The sequence below is a fragment of the Sturnira hondurensis genome, unplaced genomic scaffold, assembly GCF_014824575.4.
Source record: "Sturnira hondurensis isolate 20B ecotype Veracruz unplaced genomic scaffold, ASM1482457v3 Scaffold0022910, whole genome shotgun sequence".
Classification (NCBI taxonomy): Eukaryota; Metazoa; Chordata; class Mammalia; order Chiroptera; family Phyllostomidae; genus Sturnira; species Sturnira hondurensis.
This window is the reverse complement of record NW_028095541.1, coordinates 16,836,902-16,856,817: the sequence shown is the minus strand read 5'-3', so window position 1 is coordinate 16,856,817 and position 19,916 is coordinate 16,836,902. Positions and strand designations below refer to the sequence as shown.

Genomic DNA, 19,916 nt, shown 5'->3' with positions numbered 1-19,916 from the left:
AAACTTTACCTTCTCTTTCTGGCACCCCTATGATTCAAATGTTGACACATTTGAAGTTGTCCCAGATGCTCCTCACTCTATCCTCATTTTTTGGATTCTTTTTTCTTTTTGTTGTTCTGATTGAATGTTTTTTTTTTCCATGTTTCAAATCATTGACTTGATTCTTGATTCTATCCACTCCACTGTTGATTCCTGTCAGTTTTTCTTTATTGCACTTAGCATAATCTTCATTTCTGCCTGGGTCTTTTTTATAATGTTGAAGTACACAATGAGTTCCTGGAGCATCCTAACAACCAGCGATTTGAACTCTGCTTCTGATATACTGCTTATCTCCATTTTGTTTCATTTTTTTCTACAGTTTTGTTCTTTTCTTTCATTTGGGCCATATTTCTTTGTCTCCTTATTTCAGCAGCCTCCCTGTGTTTGTTTCTGTGCATTAGGTAGAGCTGCTTTGACTCCCTGTCTTAGTAGGATGGCCTATTGTAGAAAAATGCACCTGTTAGTTGGATGGGGTAGAACCTTAGGTAATTGCCAACGTGGGGCAACCTGTGTTAATCAGGTTGATGGAGTCTGAGGTATGGTGTCACTGGTCTGTGGCTCTGTTTGGGGGAGGGCTCAGAAAAGGGACAATGACAACTACCTGGCCTCTGGAGTTTTGTCTGGGAGGAAGCTATTTTCTGGAACTCACTCTGATGCCAGACACTTCAGTTTCTCCCCATATGCCACTGGTGCTGCTCCAGCTGCTGCCCTGGTGCTGGAGTCCAGAGGGAATGAGTCTGCACAAGTCCTAAGTTTGTTTTGGTCCTTTAAAAAGAGATGGATGAGAATCCCTCAGTATCTTCTGCTGTCACAAACCCCACTGATTTTTACAGGCAGAAGTAAGGGGGCTTATCTTCCTTGCACTGGATCCCTGGGCAGGGTAGTCTTGTGTGGGGCTGGGATCCCTTGCTTCTGAGTTATCCCTCTCTATTTTTATCCACTACATGTGGGTGTGGGACTACCTGTTCCATGTCTCTGTGTCTCCCCCTTTCTACCCTTCCTACCCATCTGGATGAATGTGACTTCTTTAATTCCTTGGTTATTGGATTTCCATGATGTTTGATTTTCTGATGATTCTAGGTGATAGCTGTTTTGTAGTTCAGTTGTAATTTTTGCTGTGCTTCTGAGAGGAGGTGAGCCAAGATGGAAACTAAACCTTCATCTGTACTGGAAGTCTTGTCTAATACTTCTTGATACACATTTTTTTGTTCATGTATTTCCTGACTAAATCCTGACTGGTTTACCTAATCAGGGCAAAGATGTGTACATCCAAAGTCAATGATCAGATTACTGTTTGCTCACATTTGGTGAACCCTTCCCTGTCATTTTCCTCCCCATGAAAGGACAATATATTACCATCACCTTGAAATTAAACCCATGTGTCACATTTTGTTAATAAATGCTAACAGAAAGTGGTTTCTGTCATTTCTGGGCAGAAACTTTAATCCCTGCTGGTACATGGTTTGCTCTGTCTCTTTTGCCTCTGCTAAGAAAATATTTTAAGTAGAAAATGCTGTATCAACCTGGGCTCTATAGTGAAGATAACAATGAACAGCGCCATATGAAATGTAGAATGAGTGAAATAAACTATTGTTATTTGAAGCCACTAAGATGTTAAGGTTGTTTGTTACTGCAGCATAACCTAGTAGATTCTGACAGAATGGTGCTATGACTAAAAATTCCTCCTGGAGATGCATATTTGTAAACCAATTTTTGTACAAGAAGAGATAAAAACAAGAATGTCTATTGCAGCATTTTTGTGTTAGTGAAATATTGGAAACAATCTAAATATCCTCCAATAAGGGAAGAATAAATAACCTGTAAGTCATGTATAATATTTGTAATCTATAATATTATACAGCACTTAAAATATGTAAGGCAAATCTGCTGGCTAAGATGAAGGCATAGGTAAACACAAAACAAGAACAACAAAACAAGGACAACAAAAATTTAGAAACAAAAAAAAAACAATCATCACTGACAGAAAATTGAACTGTATGGAAGTCTGACAATCAAGGAGTTAAAATAGACACATTCATTCAGAGCTGTAGGAGGGGCGCAGTTGGGCAGCTGGGTGGAGAGTGGTCGTGGCAAAAGAATGTGGTGGCTGGCAGACCCTGGGCACACAAGATGACAGCGGGTGGACCCCAGGTGCGGGGTGGCAGCAGGCATCCTTGCCACCAGCGAGGCAGCTGGAAGACTCGGTGGTCCCACATTCATGCTCAAACAAGCCAGGCAAAACTGGGGAGCAAGACAGACAGTACAACCCAGAACTCCAGCAGAGGGAAATAAAGCCTGAAAACACCCGTGGGGGTTGAGATCCTGGGAGAGACGCCCAGGCTCACAGAAGAGTTAATTGGAGAGACCCACAGGATTCTAGAATGTACACAAACACATCCACACAGAAATCAGCACCAGACAGGCCCAGTTTGCTTGGGGGAAGCAGCAGAAGGAACTAAAATCCAGCAGAGTGGAGCAAGCGCCATTGTTCCCTCTCTGACCCCAACCCCACATACAGCATCACAACCTAGCAACTAGGTTGACCCGCCTGGGCAAACACCCATGGCTCCAACCCTCACTATGTAATGGGCACATCAAGACAAAAAAAAATGGCCCCAATGGCCCCAACAGATCAAAGCAACAGAACAAATACAACTAAGCAACCTATCAGATGCTCAGTTCAAAGCACTAGGGATCATGATGCTCACAGAACTGGTTGATTTTGGTCACAAATTAATGAAACTAATGAAAAAATGAAGGCTATGCTAAATAAAATAAAAGAAAACGTACAGGGAACCAATAGTGATGGGAAGGAAACTGGGACTCAAATCAATGGAATGGACCAGAAGGAAGAAAGAGACAACCAAACAAAAAAGAATGAAGAAACAAGAATTCAAAGAAATGAGAAGAGGCTTAGGAACCTCCAGGACATCTTTTAATGTTCCAACATCTGAATTATAGGGGTTCCAGAAGGACAAGAGAAAGAGCAAAAAATTGGAAAAGTTATTTGAAGAAATAATGAGGGGGAACTTTCCTCCCCAATCTGGCAAAGGAAATAGACTTCCAGGAAGTCCAAAAGCTCAGAGAGTCCCAAACAACTTGGACCCAAGGAAGCACACCAAGGCACATTATAATCACGTTACACTAGATGAAAGGTAAGGAGAGAATCTTAAAAGCAGCAAGAGAAAAGGAGACAGTTACCTACAAAGGAGTGACCAGAAGACTGTCAGCTGATTTCTCAAAAGAAATCTTGCAGGCAAGAAGGGGCTGGAAAGTATTCCAAGTCATGAAAGGCAAGGACCTACGTCCAAGATTGCTCTATCCAGCAAAACTTTCATTTAGAATGGAAGGGCAGATAAAGTGTTTCTCAGATAAGATCAAGTTAAAGGAGTTCATCATCACCAAACCCTTATTATATGAAATGTGATTTATCTAAGAAAAAGATAAAAACATGTATTGTAAAATGACAGCAATCTCACAATTATTAACAACCACACCTAAAACAAAAACAAAAGCAAACTAAGCAAACAACTAGAATAGGAACAGAACCACAGAAATGGAGATCACATGGAGAATTAGCAGCAGGGAAGTGGTGGAAGGAGAGATGGGGAAAAGATACAGAAAATAAGTAGGTGGAAAATGGACAGGGGAAGGGTAACAATAGTATAGGAAATGTAGAAGCCAAAGAACTTGTAAGTATGACCCATGGACATGAACTAAAGGCGGTGCGGGATGTGGGTGGGAGGGTGTGTGCAGGATGGAGGGGAGTGAAGGGAGGAAAATGGGACAACTGTAATAGTATAATCAATAAAATATTTCAAAATAAAAATACTCAGTGGGGAAATGACAGCCTCCTCAATGAATGGTATTGGAAAAATTGGGCAGCCACACCCAAAAGAATGAAACTTAAACCCCATCTTACACCATATACAAGAGTCAATAAAAACGGATTAGGTCTTAAATTTAAAATCTGAAAGTATAAAATTTCTAGAAGAAAACTCAGAGAGTAAACTTGACATTTGTCTAGGCAATGAGTTTTCGGATTTGAACCCAAAGCAAAAGCAACAAAAGAAAACAGCACTAAAATGAAAAGAAGGAGCTGTGACCAAGATGGAGGCATAGATAGAAACTCTTCCCTTCATCTCACAACCAAAAGGATGATACAAAGCAGTCTAAAAATCAATAAACAACCAAAATTGTCAGAAAATCAAACTGCATGGAACTTCAACAACCAAAGAATTAAAGAAAAAATTAACCAGAACAACCAGACTGGTAAGGCGGCAGACCACGTGGGCTGACTTAGAAAAACCATGGCAACCTGGCAGACTGTGGGGGCAGGATTAGCTGCCAAGCTCAGAGGGCTGTGTGGGAGGCCTGACTTAAGAGGAAAACAGACTCAAAACTGACTGTAGGCTATGGCTGCTGTTGCCATGGTGGGAGTTTCCACCAGTCTCACATAAGAGACTATTGAAAAGTCCGCGAGAGAGGAGCAGGCGAACTGCCCTGTTCCTTCTCTGGCCCGTCCCCTACAAGCACCACCACAGTGCAGCAAGGAGGGTTGCCCTGCCCAAGCGAATACCTAAGGCCCTCCCCCCTTAGTACCTATCAGCTGTGCCAAGAAAAAGAAATATGGCCCAAATGAAAGAACAGAGCAAAGCCTCAGAAAGAGAACTAAGTGAGGAGGAGATCCCTAACCTATCTGATGGAGAATTTAAGCCCTGGTAAATAAAATGCTCACAGAACTGATTGAGCTTGGTCGAAAAATGAAAGATACTCAAATTGAAATAAAGCAAAATATTCAGGGAACCGACAGTGACACAAAGGAAGCCAGGACTCAAAGCAACGATTTTGGAACAAAAGGAAGAAATAAACATCCATCCAGAACAGAATGAAAAAAACAAGAATCCAAAAAAATAAACAGAGGCCTAGGAATCTCTGCAACAACCTGAAATGTTCCAATATCTGAATTATAGGGGTGCCAGAAAGAGAAGAACAACAGAAAGAAAATGAAAACTTATTTGAACAAATAATGAAGGAAAACTTCCCCAATGTGGTGAAGGAAATAGACTTCCAGAAAGCCCAGGGAGTCCAGAGAGTCCCAAAGAAGTTGGACCCAAGGAGGAACACACCAAGGCACATCATCATTAAATAACTCAAGATTAAAGAGAAAGAGAGAATCCTAAAAGAAATAAGGGGTGAGCGCGGGCCTGCGACTCAGACGATCGCGGTTCGATTCTCAGTCAGGGCACATGCCTGGGTTGCAGGCCAGTTCCCTGCAGGCCAATTCCCAGCAGGGGACACACGAAAGGCAACCATACATTGTTGTTTCTCTCCCTCTCCCCTTCCCTTCCCCTCTAAAGATAAATAAATAAAATCTTTAAAAAAAATAAGGGGAAAGGAGAGAGTTACCCACAAAGGAGTGCTCATAAGGCTATCAGCTTATTTCTCACAAGAAACCTTGCAGGCAAAAAGGGGCTGGAAAGAAGTATTCCAAGTCATGAAAGGCAAGGACCTACATCCAAGATTACTCTATCCAGAAAGGCTTTCATTTAGAATAGAAGGGAGATAAAGTGCTTCCCAGATAAGGTCAAGTTAAAGGAGTTCATCATCACCAAGCCCTTATTATATGAAATGTTAAAGGGACTTATCTAAGAAAAAGGAGATAAAAAATGTGAACAGTAAAACAACAATAAACTCTCAACTATCAACAAATGAACCTAAAAGAAAAGACAAACAATGAAAACAAAAACTAAGCAAACAACTAGGAACAGAACCAGAGAAATGGACATCACATGGAGGGATTTCAGTGGGGAAGGGGAAGAGAGTATAAGTGGGGAAAAGATACAGGGAAGAAGAAGCATAATTAGTAGGCATAAAATAGACAGGGAGAGATAGAAATGTTACAGGAAACAGAGGACTCAGAGTACTTATATGTACAACCCACAGACATGAACTAAGTGGGGGGAATGCTGGAGGGTTGGGAGGGAAGGGTGGAGGGGGGATGAAGGGGGGGAAATGAGAAAACTGTAGTAGCATAGTGAATAAAAAATAATTCTAAAAAATGAAAAGAGAACCAACTCTGTGGGAAGACATATTTGCCAATGATACCTTGGACAAGGGTTTCATCTCTAAAATATATAAGGAACTCACGTGACTCCACTCCAGGAATACAAAAAAGAAACAATTAAAAAATGGGCAAAAGCCTTGAACAGACACTTCTCCAAGGGGGACATACAGAGGACCCAGAGACATATGAAAAGATGCTCAGCATCACTAGCCATCAAGGAGAAGCAAATTAAAACCACAATGAGATACCACCTCACACCAGTCATAATGTCCATCATAAACAAATCAACAAACAAGTGTTGGAGGTGGAGAAAAGGGAACTCTAGTGCACTGTTGGTGGGATTGCAGACTGGTGCAGCCACCGTGGAAAAGAGTATGGAATTTCCTCAGAAAACTGAAAATGGAACTGCCTTTTGACCCAGAAATTCCACTGCTGGGATTATATCCTAAGAACCCTGAAACACCAATCCAAAAGAACCTGTGCACCCTCATGTTCCTAGCAGCACAATTTACCATAGCCAGTGCTGAAACCAACGTAGGTGCTCATCAGTAAATAAGTGGATCAAAAAACCATGGTACATTTACACAATGGAATACTACACAGAGAGAAAGAAGGAGCTCATATGCTTTGCAATAGCACAGATGGAACTGGAGAGCATTATGCTAAGTGAAGTAAACCAGGTGGTGAGGGACAAATACCATATGATCTAACCTTTAACTGGAACATAATCAACAAAAGAAAAAAGCCAGCAAAATATAACCAAAGACATTGAAATTAAGAACAATCTGACAGTAACCAGAGGGAAGGCTGGAGGTGATAATGGAGGGAAGGGCTTTCAGGAACAACTCTACACATGGACAAAACCAAGGGAGAGATTGGAAGCAAAGGAGGGAGATGGGCTTGGCTGGGGTCCAGTAGTGGGGGAAAATGCACACAACTGTAATTGAACAACAATAAAATAATTTTTTAAAATGGACAGAGGAACTGAATAAATATTTTTCCAAAGAAGACATACAGATGGTCAAGAGGGATACAAAAAAAATGCTCAACATCAGTAACCATAAGGAAAATGCAAACCAAAATCACAATGACGTATCACTTCATGCCTGTTAGATGGGTATCACCTGTCAATAAAAAGAAACAAATAATTGTGAGGATGTGGAGAAAAGGGAATACTTGTTTACTGTTGATGGGAATGTAAACTGGTTCATCCACTGTTAAAAACAGTATGGAGGTTCTTCAAAAAATTAGGAATAGAACTACCATATGATCTAGCAATTCCACTTTTAGGAATATACACAAAGGATATGAAAACAGGATATTGATGACATGTCTGCAATCCCATGTCCATTGTAACATTATATAATACATATTTTACAAAAGTTAGAATCATGTACACATTAGTATGCAATTTTTCCTTTGTATTTAACACTCTGTTTTGGACAGCAGTCCTCATCAACATATTTGGATACACCTCATTCATTTTAATAGCCACTTGGTCCTCTTATATGTGTGGATTATAATTTATCCATGTATATAAGGCTAATTAATTTTTTCCATTTAAACTATGCTGCATTGAATAGTCTTGCTTTCTTAATATATTATTGCTATTATTTCTGTAAGATAGATGCCTACAAGTAGTTTTCATAGGTCAAAAATGTAGTTTTTTAAATCAAATTTGTAAAAACTTCTAATACACTTAAATTCTCTTTGTACTTTTACTCCAATACTATGTCTCTTCCTTCTTTCCTAAAGGCCAACATAATAAACCTATTATTTATTCTTTCTTTCACCTTTTTAACCTTTATTAACTGTAAATTTATATCTGAGTAAAGGTAAATAATAAAGAGTATTTTGTGTGCTTTAAACACTTATATAATATACATTAACAATCATAACATACCACTTTTCACTTGTTATAATTTTGAAATTCAAGTTGATTCTTAAGATTTGCCTTAGATATTTTTTACTATATTTTATTGATTATGCTATTACAGTTGTCCCATTTTCCCCCTTCACACCCTTCCACCTTGCAGACCCTCTCCCACCCACATTCCCCCCCTTTAGTTCATGCCCATGGGTCATATTTATAAGTTCTTTAGCTTCTACATTTCCCATACTATTCTTGCCTTTCCCCTGTCTATTTTCTACCTACCATTTATGCTACTTATTCTCTGTACTTTTTCCCCCTCTCTCTTCCTCCCACTCCCCAACTGATAACCCTCCAGGTAATCTTCGTTTCTGTGGTTCTGTTCCTGTTCTAGTTGTTTGCTTAGTTTGCTTTTGTTTTTGTTTTAGGTGTGGTTGTTAATAATTGTGAGATTGCTGTCATTTTACAATACATGTTTTTATCTTTTTCTTAGATAAATCACATTTCATATAATAAGGGTTTGGTGATGATGAACTCCTTTAACTTGATCTTATCTGAGAAACACTTTATCTGCCCTTCCATTCTAAATGAAAGTTTTGCTGGATAGAGCAATCTTGGATGTAGGTCCTTGCCTTTCATGACTTGGAATACTTTCCAGCCCCTTCTTGCCTGCAAGATTTCCTTTGAGAAATCAGCTGACAGTCTTCTGGTCCCTCCTTTGTAGGTAACTGTCTCCTTTTCTCTTGCTGCTTTTAAGATTCTCTCCTTACCTTTCATCTAGTGTAACGTGATTATAATGTGCCTCGGTGTGCTTCCTTGGGTCCAAGTTGTTTGGGACTCTCTGAGCTTTTGGACTTTCTGGAAGTCTATTTCCTTTGCCAGATTGGGGAGGAAAGTTCCCCCTCATTATTTCTTCAAATACCTTTTCCAGTTTTTTGCTCTTTCTCTTGTCCTTCTGGAACCCCTATAATTCAGATGTTGGAACATTAAAGATGTCCTGGAGGTTCCTAAGCCTCTTCTCATTTCTTTGAATTCTTGTTTCTTCATTCTTTTTTGTTTGGTTGTCTCTTTCTTCCTTCTTTCTTCTTTCTTCCTTTCTTCCATTGATTTGAGTCCCAGTTTCCTTCCCACCACTATTGGTTCCTTGTACGTTTTCTTTTATTTTATTTAGCATAGCCTTCATTTTTCATTAGTTTCATCAATTTGTGACCAAAACCAATCAGTTCTGTGAGCATCATGATCCCTAGTGCTTTGAACTGAGCATCTGATAGGTTGCTTAGTTGTATTTGTTCTGTTGCTTTGATCTGTTCTTTAGTTTGGGCCATTTTTTTTGTCTTGATGTGCCCATTACATAGTGAGGGTTGGAGCCATGGGTGTTTGCCCAGGCGGGTCAACCTAGTTGCTAGGTTGTGATGCTGTATGTGGGGTCGGGGTCAGAGAGGGAACAATGGCGCTTGCTCCACTCTGCTGGATTTTAGTTCCTTCTGCTGCTTCCCCCAAGCAAACTGGGCCNCTTTTATTTCACTTAGCATAGCCTTTATTTTTTATGTAATTTGTGACCAAATTCAGCGAATTCTGTGAGCATCCTGATCCCCAGTGCTTTGAACTGTGTATCTGATAGGTTGGGTATCTCTTTGTTGCTTAGTTGCATTTGTTCTGTTGCTTTGATCTGTTCTTTAGTTTGGGCCATTTTTTTTTTGTCTTGATGCACCTGTTAGGTAGGGTGGGGAGGAGCCTTAGGTATTCCTCCTGGGTGGGGTAACCCATGTTGCTGTGTTCTGACACTGTATGTGGGGGAGGAGATTCAGGAGGAACAATAGCGCTTGATCCACTCTTGCCTGGACTTCAGTCACTTCCCCCGCTTTGCACAAGCAAATTCTGTCCTTCTGGTGCTGATTTCCATGTGGGTGGGCTTCTGTATGTTCTGCGACCCTGTAGGTCTCTCCAATAAACTCCCCTGTGAGACTGGGAGTTTCTTCTGCTACCGCCTCAATCCCCACAGGTGTTTTCAATCAGTGGTTTGAACAGCTTTATTTCCCTGTGCTGGGGCCTTGGGTTGTATGGTTTGTCTCACTCCCCAGGTGTTCTTTCCGGTTTATCTGTGCACAAATGTGGGGCCACCCAGTATGCAATCCACTGCCTCACTGCCCCTCCCACTGCTGCCTAGCTGGCCAGCTGCAGCCTTCCTTGAACACCCTGCTCCACAATCCACCGCCTTACTGGGTCTGCCAGCTGCTGCCGTGCCATGAGTCCTCTCTGCCCAGTTGCCTGTCTTCACCCCTCCTACTGGTCTGGATGAATGTATCTTCTTTAACTCCTTGGTTGTCAGACTTCCATACAGTTTGATTTTCTGACAGTTCTGGTTGTTTTTTGTTTTTAAATTATTGTTGTTGTCCTTCTTTTGGTTGTGCAGGGAGAAACAGTTTGTCTACCTATGCCTCCATCTTGGCCAGAAGTCCAAGTATTTTTTAATTGATTATGCTATTACAGTTGTCCCATTTTTTCTTGCCTTTATTCCCCTATGCCCTGTACCTCCCCTCCCACCATCATTTCCCCCTTTAGTTCATGTCCATGGGTCACACATATAAGTTCTTTGGATTCTCCATAGAGTAATCTTGGATGTAGCCTTTCATGATTTGGAATACTTATTTCCAGTTCCTTCTTGCCTGGAAGGTTTCTTTTGAGAAATCAGCTGATAGTCCTATGGGAACCCCTTTGTAGATAACTCTCCTTTTCTCTTGCTGCTTTTAAGATTCTCTTTCTATCTTTAATCCTGGGTAATGTAATTATGATGTGTCTTGCTGTGTGCTTCCTTGGGTCCAACTTCCTTGAGACTCTCTGAGCTTCCTGGACTTCCTGGAAGTCTATTTCCTTTGTGAGACTGGGGAAATTCTTCCGCATTATTTGTTCAAATAACTTTTCAATTTTTCTCTTCCTCTTCTCCTTCTGGCACCCCTATGATTTAAATGTTGGAATGTTTAAAGTTGTCTTGGAGATTCCTAAGCCTCTCCACATTTTTTAAAAAATATTTTATTCATTTATCTTTAGAGGGGAAGGGAAGGAGAGAAGAAGAGAAACATCAATGTATGGTTGCTTCTTGTGCATCCCCTGCTGGGAACTGGCCCCTGCCGGGAACTGGCCTGCAACCCAGGAATGTGCCCTGACTGGGAATCAAACCGTGATTGTCTGGTTCACAGGCCCGTGCTCAATCCACTGAGCTACACCAGCCAGGACTCTCCACATTTTTTTTGAATTCTTGTTTCTTCATTCTCTTCTGGTTGAATGTTTATTTCTTCCTTTTGCTCCAAACCATTGATTTGATTCCTGGTTTCTTTCTCTACACTGTTGGTTCCCTGTACATTTTCTTTATTTCACTTTTCATACCCTTCACTTTTCCTCTATTTTGTGACCATACTCAACCATTTCTGTGTCTAGATTAGTAGTGTTTTGAATTCTGCATTAGATAGGGTTAATCGCTTAGTTGCATTTTTTCTGGAGCTTTGATGTGTACTTTCATTTGGGCCATATTTTTTTTGTCTTAGTGTGCCTGTTACATAATAATGAGCAGAGCCTTAGGTTTTCACCTGGGTGGGGTAACCCACGTGGCTGCATTATAGTGCTGTATGTGGGGGGAGGGGTCTGAGAGGGAATAATTCCCCACTAAGTATTTTTGGCTCCTTTGCATAAATGAATAGACCTTATGTGTGAGTTTGTTTCTGGGTTCTCTGTCCTTTTTTCATTATGTGTCTGTTTTTATGCCAATACCTTCTATGCTGATACCCTATTGTTTTAGTTACTATAGCTTTATACTATAGTTTAAAATCAGGAAGCATGATGCCTCCAGCTTTGTTCTTTTTCAAGACTGTTTTTGTTTCAAGACTGCTATTTACAGTCTTTTGTGGTTCTATACAAATTTTAAAATTGTTTTTTCTGTTTCTTTGAAAAATTCCATTAAAATTATGATAGAGATTGCATTAAATCTCTAGATGGCTTTGGGTAGCATGGACATTTTAAGAATATTAATTCTTCCAATCTATGAGCACAGAGGATTTTTGCATTTATTTGTGTCTTTTTTATTTTCATTCATCAATGTCTTATAATTTTCATTGTACAGATCTTTCACTTTTTTGGTACATTTATTCCTAAAAAAAGAATATTTTATTCTCTTTTGATGCAATTGTAAATGAGATTGTTTTTAAATTTGTGTTTCTGAGAGTTCATGGTTAGTGTATAGAAATGTAACTGATTGTTTTATATTGATTTTGCATCCTGGCCCAGAAGGGTGCCTCCAGACAAAATCCTGCAATTAAGGTGGGAGTGGCTGCACTACTGTAGCATCAGCAAAGTTAGTGAGCTATTCCTGGGGTAATGTGCCACAACTGTGCACCATTTATGCTGAGAGAAAAGGCAATGGTGACTTCAGCAGCTGAACGAAGCATGCCATGATAAGAGGGAAGACTAAGTTCTGCCCTTGTCATCACTGCTTAAGTTCAGTCTTTCTGGAAATAATGACAACTCAGCAGGGAAAAAAAAGCTTTGAGAAGAAGCTCTGACTTGGACTGGTACTGACTATAAGTCATGAAATGGCTGAGAAATCATGGAATTAAACTGTTACCTTGACTGGCTAAGGTGAAGTTTTTCTTTTATTAAACAAAATGATTGCTCCTGATATATGACCTATAACTGTAAAGTGAAATAATCATTTTAGCACACACAAGTTTGCAACTTTAAAATTAATGTCCATACCACACCATGACATAGCACTCTGGATTATACACTCTCTATGTTTTGGGTGTATCACCTTGAATTAACACTTGGTGATGCAACCAAGCCAGAGAGACTTAATGCATTATATACTGACATTATGCTCTTTTAGTCAACTAAATGAAAGGGGGAAGTTAAGGGGTGGAGAAATTAAGCAAAAAGGAGGAAGGACTCATAGACATGGACAACAGTGTGATGACTGGAGTGGAGAAGAGGGAATGAGGGGACTAAATTCTAATGGAAAAAATACAAAAAACTTTAAAAAAAGAAAACATAGAGAAAGTGTCTAATACTTCCTGGTGTCCTAAATATTTAGATACCAGGATAAAATCTGCAGAGACCAAAATCATGAATATAATTATCAACATCTTGGTTAACAGAAAAATCAGTTTGAAGTAAAAGTAAGACATTCTTGTTGTAAATGTTCACTGAGTATAGGATGAATCCCACAGGGACAGATACAAGGTAAATCTTAAGGATGAAAGTAAATCCTACAGAAATCAATAAGGGAAAGACATTCTACTCAGTTTCAGAGATAGCTCAAAGTCCACATGCAAGAAAATAAAATTAAGTGCGTATTTAAGCTCTTCTTTGTTCTTAGTCTCTTTGTTTCATCACCTTAATCTCTTGTTTCATCTGTATGTATATGCTATCCTTATAATAACTCTGTGAGGGGTCAGGGAAGCTATTAATATGCACATTTTTTCCAGATCACAGAGTAGTTATCAGCACTGGAGTGAAACACAAGCAGAAGTGGAAAGAACATTTTACCACAAGGATGAGATCCTGCAATATATACAGCAATGTATATAATTTTATACAGACAAATAGTGTATGCTTATGAAACACAGTGCAAATGTAGGGCATTTTCACCCCATAAAGTTAGGTGTGAGCCTAAAGTGTGACCTGAGACATCAGATGAGCATTGAATCTATCCTGTCTTGATGCTTGACTGAGAAAAAAATCTTGCAAAGAAATTATCAATATGTGATAAAAAAGAGAATCTACAGGAAATTATGGCAGGAACCAAAATAATAGAATATTGAGTTTTAGTGTAACATGTTAGGATGAGAAATAAAAAAGCATGCTTTTCTTTCTCTTTCTCTCTCTCTCTCTTTTTTTTTTTTTTTTGGCCTTAGAACCACCAAAAATTATGGACTTAGAGATAAATTTTGGTGATAGTAATTTCCCTGCTTGTTATATGTTGTAGTCTAGAATAGTCTAAGAGCAAGGGGGCTGGACAAAGAATAAAAGTGAGCCCAAAGTCTCCCTCAGGGCTATAGTTTTCATCTCATGTTGGGAGAGGAACCCTGACATCAGCCATGCATGAGCCGGCCCCAGGCCTATGCCGGAGTCCTCGTGATAGGTTGGTGAACCCCATTGTATGTGGTCAAAAGAACTTCCTGGGGACAGAGTGAAGCAGGAAGTGTTCAAAACCGACCTTACCAGAACCCCTGGGTATCCTCCAAGGTTCGTGGGGTGTTCACCAACTGGTGGATCTCACACCTAACCTTGCATTTTTTTCTACTTGGCATTGCTGTCAAGCTTTTCAGAATTTTACAGTGTCACTTTATCCATTTTTTTACTTTCTCCATCTTTGAAAAAGACAAAGATGACATAGGGAAAATAAATTAAAATAACTGCAACGAAAATTAGATCTGAGAATTAAAGAGTTGGTGTGGTTTTGTCTAAAAAAGGGAAGAGGATCTAGTATATCAAGCAATTTTACAAAGAAAATATAGACCAATTAAATATGATTATGTGCAATTGAGCATAAAAACATTTTAACAGCCCTGTGAAGGAAGATGATCATGTAGGTCTGACTAAAGCAGATATCACTGGGCACTGTCCATCCTGTTGAGACTTTAAAAGTTGAAACATTGAGATTAGGAATAAAACAGTTTTAATTTTTCTTTGAAGTGACCTTGACTACTCTTCTATTTTAGGCCAATTATTTTGTGTTTCTTCTTAAAATGGTATGATTCATTTTATATTAATTACTATGTACAGAAAAATCCCTCCTTATTTCCTTAAAAGATGATTAGTCATTTTTATATCTGGAATTTGTATATATCACACACTATACCTGTTCCTGAGAGTAAAGAATTTCCTTTCCCAGATTTTGCTTATCCGTTCTGACTCCCTTTTACACCTATAATAAATTTATAGATGGTTAAATTTTGTATTAGGTACAAATGAACAGTTATGAATCATTATTTTCAGTACCTTTCTGCCTTTTTTTTCTCATTCTCTAAACTAGCCTTTAATATTTCTATTTGCTTCTCCAAACCACGTTTTTCTTCAGCCTTTCAATAGAAAATACATCACAAAGTTAATTACATAACAATACACACTATTTCTCCATGAACCTGAACAGCTATTATAATACATAGCATGCACATTCTAACTATCAAAAATAACTTAAGGGAACAATGAGTTACATTTACTTGCAAATTCCTATGAATTAGAAAAATTTAAAATCCCACATCTCCACTGCCTGTAAATGATTCACTTAAAGACAGCCAGCTCTACACAGAATTATAAAGCAAGCAAATTTATCTCTATCACCCCTCTCCCTACCAGGTACCCATTTTTCTAAATTTTGCTTTCCCTTATTTATAGCAACCTCTCCAGCTCATTATCATAGGCAGCAGTTGCTCGTCTATTTTCTCTTTCTATCAAAACTGTCCTCAGGAAAAGATCTGACCAACTCAATCACATTAGAGCTTCTTATTATTTTTCACTATTATTTACATTTTACAAGGGAAAATGTTTTTGCAAAAGGAATGAATCTCTAACAGGGGAACTGTAGGCATTTCAAGAATGAGAGAGATTTCTTTGAGCATGGCAGGGACGTACCCCAGATCATACTATAGAAGCAATCATGTCCTCTGTCTATTTATGACTAATTCTCCATCAAAATCATTGTTACTTTCTAGGAATAGCCAGCATCAATATGAACAATAATTAGGTAACTAATAATGGTCATATTAGTTGTTATTATACCTTAACCTCTTCTGTTTTCACCATCTTTTCTTCATGTGTCTCAAAAACTGTTTCAGGTCTAACCTGGCAAAGAAATAAACCAAGGTAAATCCAGGTGTGACAAAATTAGGTTTACAGTTGTGAGTACATAAAACACAAAGTTTATTTTTGTTATTATTTATTAATTATTCTATTATTTTCCATATGGACCACTGTAAATCTACTTTTGCCCCACCTGTATAACATTTCAAATTAATGCATAAAGATGTGGTTTCTCTGTAAGTCAAAGAAAGGCAGCTGAGACTCAAAATATGCCAACCATAGCCCCACAGGGCTCTTCTCTGCCTTACCCAATTTATAAAGCTCAGTGTTTATATATTGCATTTTCTTTTTTTTAATGTTTTTTTAAGATTTTATTTATTTATCTTTAGAGGGGAAGGGAAGGAGAGAGGAAGAGAAACATCAATGTACGGTTGCCTCTCATGCGTCCCCTGCTGGGAACTGGCCTGCAACCCAGGCATGTGCCCTGACTGGGAATCGAACCACGATCGTCTGGTTCGCAGGCCCGCACTCAATCCACTGAGCTACACCAGCAAGGGCTATATATTGCATTTTCAATTGGACAATTATGGGCCATTAAAACCAACTTTCCCACTACTGTTTTTTAAAATGTATTACTTTTGGTTAAACATTACCATTATACTTTTAAAAACTGAAATGGGTAGTTGTTATCTGTGAAGACAGAAGCTTTAAAAAATCTTTTATTTTAAATGATATTCAAAGTGAATTTTTGCTACTATACCTTTCTGATGAGGAGGAGAGTAGGTAGCAGTGAGAAAATATACTGAATACAAACATTTGTTTGGTTAGCTATTGCTATATTCCTAAACAACAGACAGAAAAAATGTCCCTTATTGCCACCACTACCTTTTCTAGTGGATTATGTGACTCCAAAACCCTTGATTTGTTGCTCTTCTTCATGGGGTGGGGTTTGCCAAGGAGGGTCTGAGAATAAGAGTCAGAGAGTCTGGCAGAATAAAATAAAAGAAAGGAATCTCAAGCTCCCCCAGACAATCAGAAGTGTGGGCTGGGGAGAGAGATGGATGAGAAAATGGTGAGACAAGACTAGATGGTTAGAGATGCTAGCCATCTAGTATGTAGTCAAGCCACAGCTGACCAGTGGCCAGGGTGATGTCCAATATTCAATTTGAAATGGCATCTTGGTGATATAAACTGTTCCTGTCTATTAACCTTCTTCAATCTCCTTAAACATACAAATGCAAAGGTGTCATGAGAGTGGGTGTTTTTAGTAGAAATCCCAGAACTGGATTGAATTCAGCATCTGGTTAAACAAAATGTGAAGTGAGATGGCAAGTAGAGTACAGTGAGACTCCGAAACTGACTTAGGTCAGTGGAAGAGAGAGCTCATTTGCAGTGACAACCACCAGAAGATGCTGTGGTATCTGCAGAAACTGTGGGACACACTGTAGGCTACTGCAAAGCACAAAATTGGCTTGGCCCAATTTTGCTTATATCCAAAGGGGCAGAGAGAACCCACCCGACATCAGCTACCACATATTAACACATTTTGTAATAACATCCATAAAAACTAAAATTAATTCAGTGCCTACTCTGTGTCAGACATTCCACATACATTACTGTTTATTTCTATACACTAACCTATTGACTTCTTCATTCAAATTACCTTAGATTTTTAAATGATAGATAATGTAGGCACTTATTTTAAAAATAAACTACAAACAGAAAAGTATAGAGTGTAGATTAAACTAGGTTCTGGCCAAGATAGAGGCATAGGTAGAAATCCTTTGCTTCCTCACACAACCAAAAGGAGGATAACAACCAATCTAAAATCAATAAACAACTAGAAATGCAAAGTCAAACTGCATGAAGCTCCAACAATGAAGGAAATAAAGAAACAGTCAACCAGAACAACCAGACCGGTGTGCCAAGGCAAAGAAATATGACCCAAATGAAAGAACAGAGAAAGAAATATGACCCAAAGAAATACGGCCAAAAAGAAAGAACAGAGCAAAGCCTCAGAAAGAGCTAAGTGAGGAGGAGATCCTCAACCTATCTGATGAAAAATTTAGAGCTCTGGTAATCAAAATGCTCACAGAACTGATTGAGCTTGGTCAAAAAATGAAATAACAAATGAAAGATACCCAAAATAACATAAAGCAAACTATTCAGGGAACCGACAGTGACAAGAAGGAAACCAGGACTCAAAGCAACGATTTGGAACAAAAGGAAGAGATAAACATCCATCCAGAACAGAATGAAAAAACAAGAATCCAAAAAAATAAACAGAGGCTGAGGAATCTCTGGGACTACCTGAAATGTTCCGATACCTGAATTATAGGGGTGCCAGAAGGAGAAGAACAGCAAGATATTGAAAACTTATTTGAACAAATAATGAAGGAAAACTTCCCCAATGTGGTAAAGGAAATAGACTTCCAGGAAGCCCAGGAAGTCCAGAGAGTCCCAAAGAAGTTGGGTCCAAGGAGGAACACTCCAAGGCACTTCATCATTAAATAACCTAAGATTAAAGAGAAAGAGAGAATCCTAAAAGAAGCAAGGAGGAAAAAGAGATTTACCTACAAAGGAGAGCCCATAAGACTATCAACTGCTTTTGTGAAAGAAACCTTGCAAGAAAGAAGGGGCTGGAGAGTATTCAAAGTCATAAAAGGCAAGGACCTCTAATCAAGATTACTCTACCCAGCAAAGCTGTCATTTAGAATGGAAGGGCAGATAAAGTGCTTCTCAGATAAAGTCAAGTTAAAGGAGTTCATCACCACCAAGCCCCTATCATATGAAGTGTTAAAGGGCTTTATCTAAGAAATAGAAGATCATAAATATGAACAATAAAATGACAACAAACTCATAACTATCAACAACTGAACCTAAAAAAACAAAAACTAAGTGAACAACTAGAAGAGAAACAGAATAACAGAAGTGAAGATCACATGGAGGGTTATCAGTGGGTAGGGGAAGTGGGGAGAATGGAGTGAAAAGGTACAGGGAATCAGAAGCACAATTGGTAGGTATGAAATAGTCAGGGGGATTTTAAGAATAGTACAGGAAAAAGAAGTCAAAGAACTTATATGTACAACCCATGGACATGAATCAAGGGGGGGGGGAGCTAGGGGGATGGAGCAGTGGGGTGCAGGGTGGAGAGGAGAAAAAGGGGAGAAAATTTTGGGAAAACTGTAATAGCATAATCAATAAAATATACTTAAAAAACAATAATTATTATTGATTTGGGCTCCCCACAAATAAATGTTAACATTTTAGAGCATTCACATTATTTTCCACACTCTCTGACCCCTCACATGACTGATTTTTTATTCACAGATGTTGTTGCCTTTATTATAATTTCAATATATGTAAACTACTCTACTTGATATGTTAATTTTTGCCATGAAAAATGGAAATTTTTTAAAAAGGCTTTATGTATTTATTTTTAAAGACAGGACAAGGAATGAAGAAAGAGAGGAAGAGGACCATTGATGTGAGAGAGAAAAGGTGATCATTTGCCTCTCTAACATGACTGAACCAAGGACTGAACCTGCAGCTCAAGCATGTGCCCTGACCAGGAATCAAACTGGTAACCTTTTGCTTTGTGGGGCAATGCCCAACCACACTGGTCAGAGTGAAAAACGGGAAATTTACTTAGTCTTGTATGTTTTCCAAAATCTTCCCTCAACCAACTTCCAAGTTTTTAGAAGGAATGTTATTTTTACATTGTCAATATCTATATCATTGTTCTCTAACTATAAATAGGTCCTCCATGCATTATCCACACATTGATTCTAAAAACCGAAATCCAGTAAATAACATTAACAATGCATTTACGTAAATATTATTTACTACAGGACCAAATAATACAACTATCCATATAGAAGAACATGCAGACCCTTTACTAAAGTTTGCCACTGAAAGAACTCTCAAGTGTTTTTTTTAATATTTCAACTTTTAATTTTTTTCTAGCTTTCCTCATTTTTGAGTTACCTAGTTTCTCCTTTTATTGTGTCCACATTATCATGCATATTTTTTGTATACTCAGTTAAGACTTTAGCTGGATATAAGAATTAGAATTTAAACATTTTTTCCTTTTGAACACATTGCTTTATATCTTTTAACTTTTCTCATAATTTCTGTCTGTTTTTATGC

At 38.7% G+C, this 19,916-nt stretch overlaps 1 protein-coding gene across 1 annotated transcript in view; it reads right to left on the bottom strand.

Moving 5' to 3' along the window:
- CUNH10orf67 (chromosome unknown C10orf67 homolog) overlaps positions 1-19,916 on the bottom strand; it is a 102,276-nt gene that overhangs the window by 12,886 nt on the left and 69,474 nt on the right. The window contains exons 12-14 of the mRNA XM_037037220.1: positions 15,747-15,809; positions 14,967-15,046; positions 14,827-14,892 (exon numbers count right to left, since the gene is read on the bottom strand). Coding sequence (XP_036893115.1) covers positions 14,827-14,892; positions 14,967-15,046; positions 15,747-15,809 — 209 coding nt within the window. The remainder of the gene's footprint in view (positions 1-14,826; positions 14,893-14,966; positions 15,047-15,746; positions 15,810-19,916) is intronic.